The sequence below is a fragment of the Equus quagga genome, chromosome 10 (assembly GCF_021613505.1).
Source record: "Equus quagga isolate Etosha38 chromosome 10, UCLA_HA_Equagga_1.0, whole genome shotgun sequence".
In the NCBI taxonomy this organism is placed as follows: Eukaryota; Metazoa; Chordata; class Mammalia; order Perissodactyla; family Equidae; genus Equus; species Equus quagga.
In genome coordinates, this window is record NC_060276.1 from 82,576,933 (window position 1) to 82,578,379 (window position 1,447).

General features: G+C 47.3%; 1 protein-coding gene across 2 annotated transcripts in view; it reads left to right on the forward strand.

The window, feature by feature from the left end:
• The first annotated feature begins 342 nt into the window (after window positions 1-342).
• The window catches only part of AKAP4 (A-kinase anchoring protein 4), an 8,969-nt gene continuing 7,864 nt past the window's right edge, over window positions 343-1,447 (forward strand). Inside the window, exons 1-2 of one of the 2 annotated variants that reach the window (XM_046672742.1) lie at window positions 343-450; window positions 1,154-1,252. In XM_046672742.1, coding sequence (XP_046528698.1) covers window positions 1,154-1,252 — 99 coding nt within the window. In that variant the 5' untranslated portion in view covers window positions 343-450. Of the gene's footprint in view, window positions 451-1,015; window positions 1,253-1,447 lie in introns of those variants that run through there. The other variant, XM_046672741.1, reaches the window with a different exon arrangement.

Genomic DNA, 1,447 nt, shown 5'->3' on the forward strand with positions numbered 1-1,447 from the left:
CCTCCACTAAACTGGTAACTAATATGATTAGATTGTTCTGAAAGTCTAGGAAGAAGAGGGAAGAGAAAGGAGGTCTCAAGGGGTTGTGAGCTGGACAAAATGTGAAAGAAATATGTGTACTCTCCTAGACAGAACAGAAAAAGTTTGCCACACGGCAGACAGCCTGATGTGCTTTTGACGTGAGGGGCTACTGATGTGCCAGCCTGCCACGCCTTTGCTGAGGTTGCTATGGTTTCAGGCATTGTGACCCAATAAACTCTGCTGTCACACCCCAGGGTTAAAGACAGCAGGGAAAAGCCTGGCCCATCAGTCTCGTCCAACAGCTGACGGGGGTGGCAGCCAGCTCCAAGTGCCCAAGAACGTGGCACAGCCCAGTTCCATCTAAAGGGGCACATCTCCCTTCTGGGTGGACGCTTTCAGCCAAAAGTCTAAAACAACTTCATCATCAAGGTAATAAGTTCATATATTTTTTTTTTACAGTTCTTTAGGATTTTGACTGAGACTATATCCAAATCACATGAGGGACTTCTGTGCCTCCCCCTCTTTTTTTCTAGACTAGTGGTCTCTAGCTCTTGAAAAAAAGAAACTCCCTCTTCTGAGGGTGTGGGAAGCCTTTTCCTAAATCTTTTTCAGGGATTTGCAGAGATTCTTGCCGGGAGAACTCAAGAAGATCTTGGGAGAATGGTAAAGTATAGGGATGTAGTATTATTTCTCATGTGAAAGGATAGCCTCAGAGGATAGCTGTTATAAAAATGTTGAGAGAGAGAGACATGGAAAGAGGGAGGGAGAGAGTGGGAGGGAGAATGGAGGAATGAGAGAGGGAGGAAGGGAGAAAAAAAGGGAGGGAAGAGAGAGGGAGAGGGAGGAAGGGAGGGAAGGAGGAAGGGAGGAAGTGAGAGAGGGAGGAGGAGGAAAGGAGGGAGGGAAGGAGGCAGGGAGGAGAAGAGAAGGGGGAAGGAGGGGGAGGGAGGGAGCTAGAGATTAAAGAGGTCTAAATTTCGAAGGAAGTTGCGCACCCCAGCAGTTCCTAGCCTAAACCTATATGAAACACGAAGACGGGTTTCAGGAAGCCCGCCAGAGATTCTTATCCAAACTGAGCCAGTTTCTAGAAACCATACATAAGTCTTTCAGATTTCTTTTCTTTCTCTTTCAGATGTCTGATCATATTGACTGGTTACACAGCCATAGGGACGTGTGCAAGGTAGATCTCTACAGCCAAACGGGACAGCAAGATCAGAGCCGCCGGAAAGTGGTATGATATAAAATGATTCCTACTAAGGAGTAGAAAGGATTGGGGTATGGGTATAGATATCCCGGAGCCCAGGATAGACTAACGGAGGGTGATACTGTGACTTCTGCAGGAAACCAAGCTCAGTAAGGTCTGTGGGGGACCAGCGGGTTTATACATCACAATGGGACAAATCAAAGGGGCAGGATGGGGAGTGAT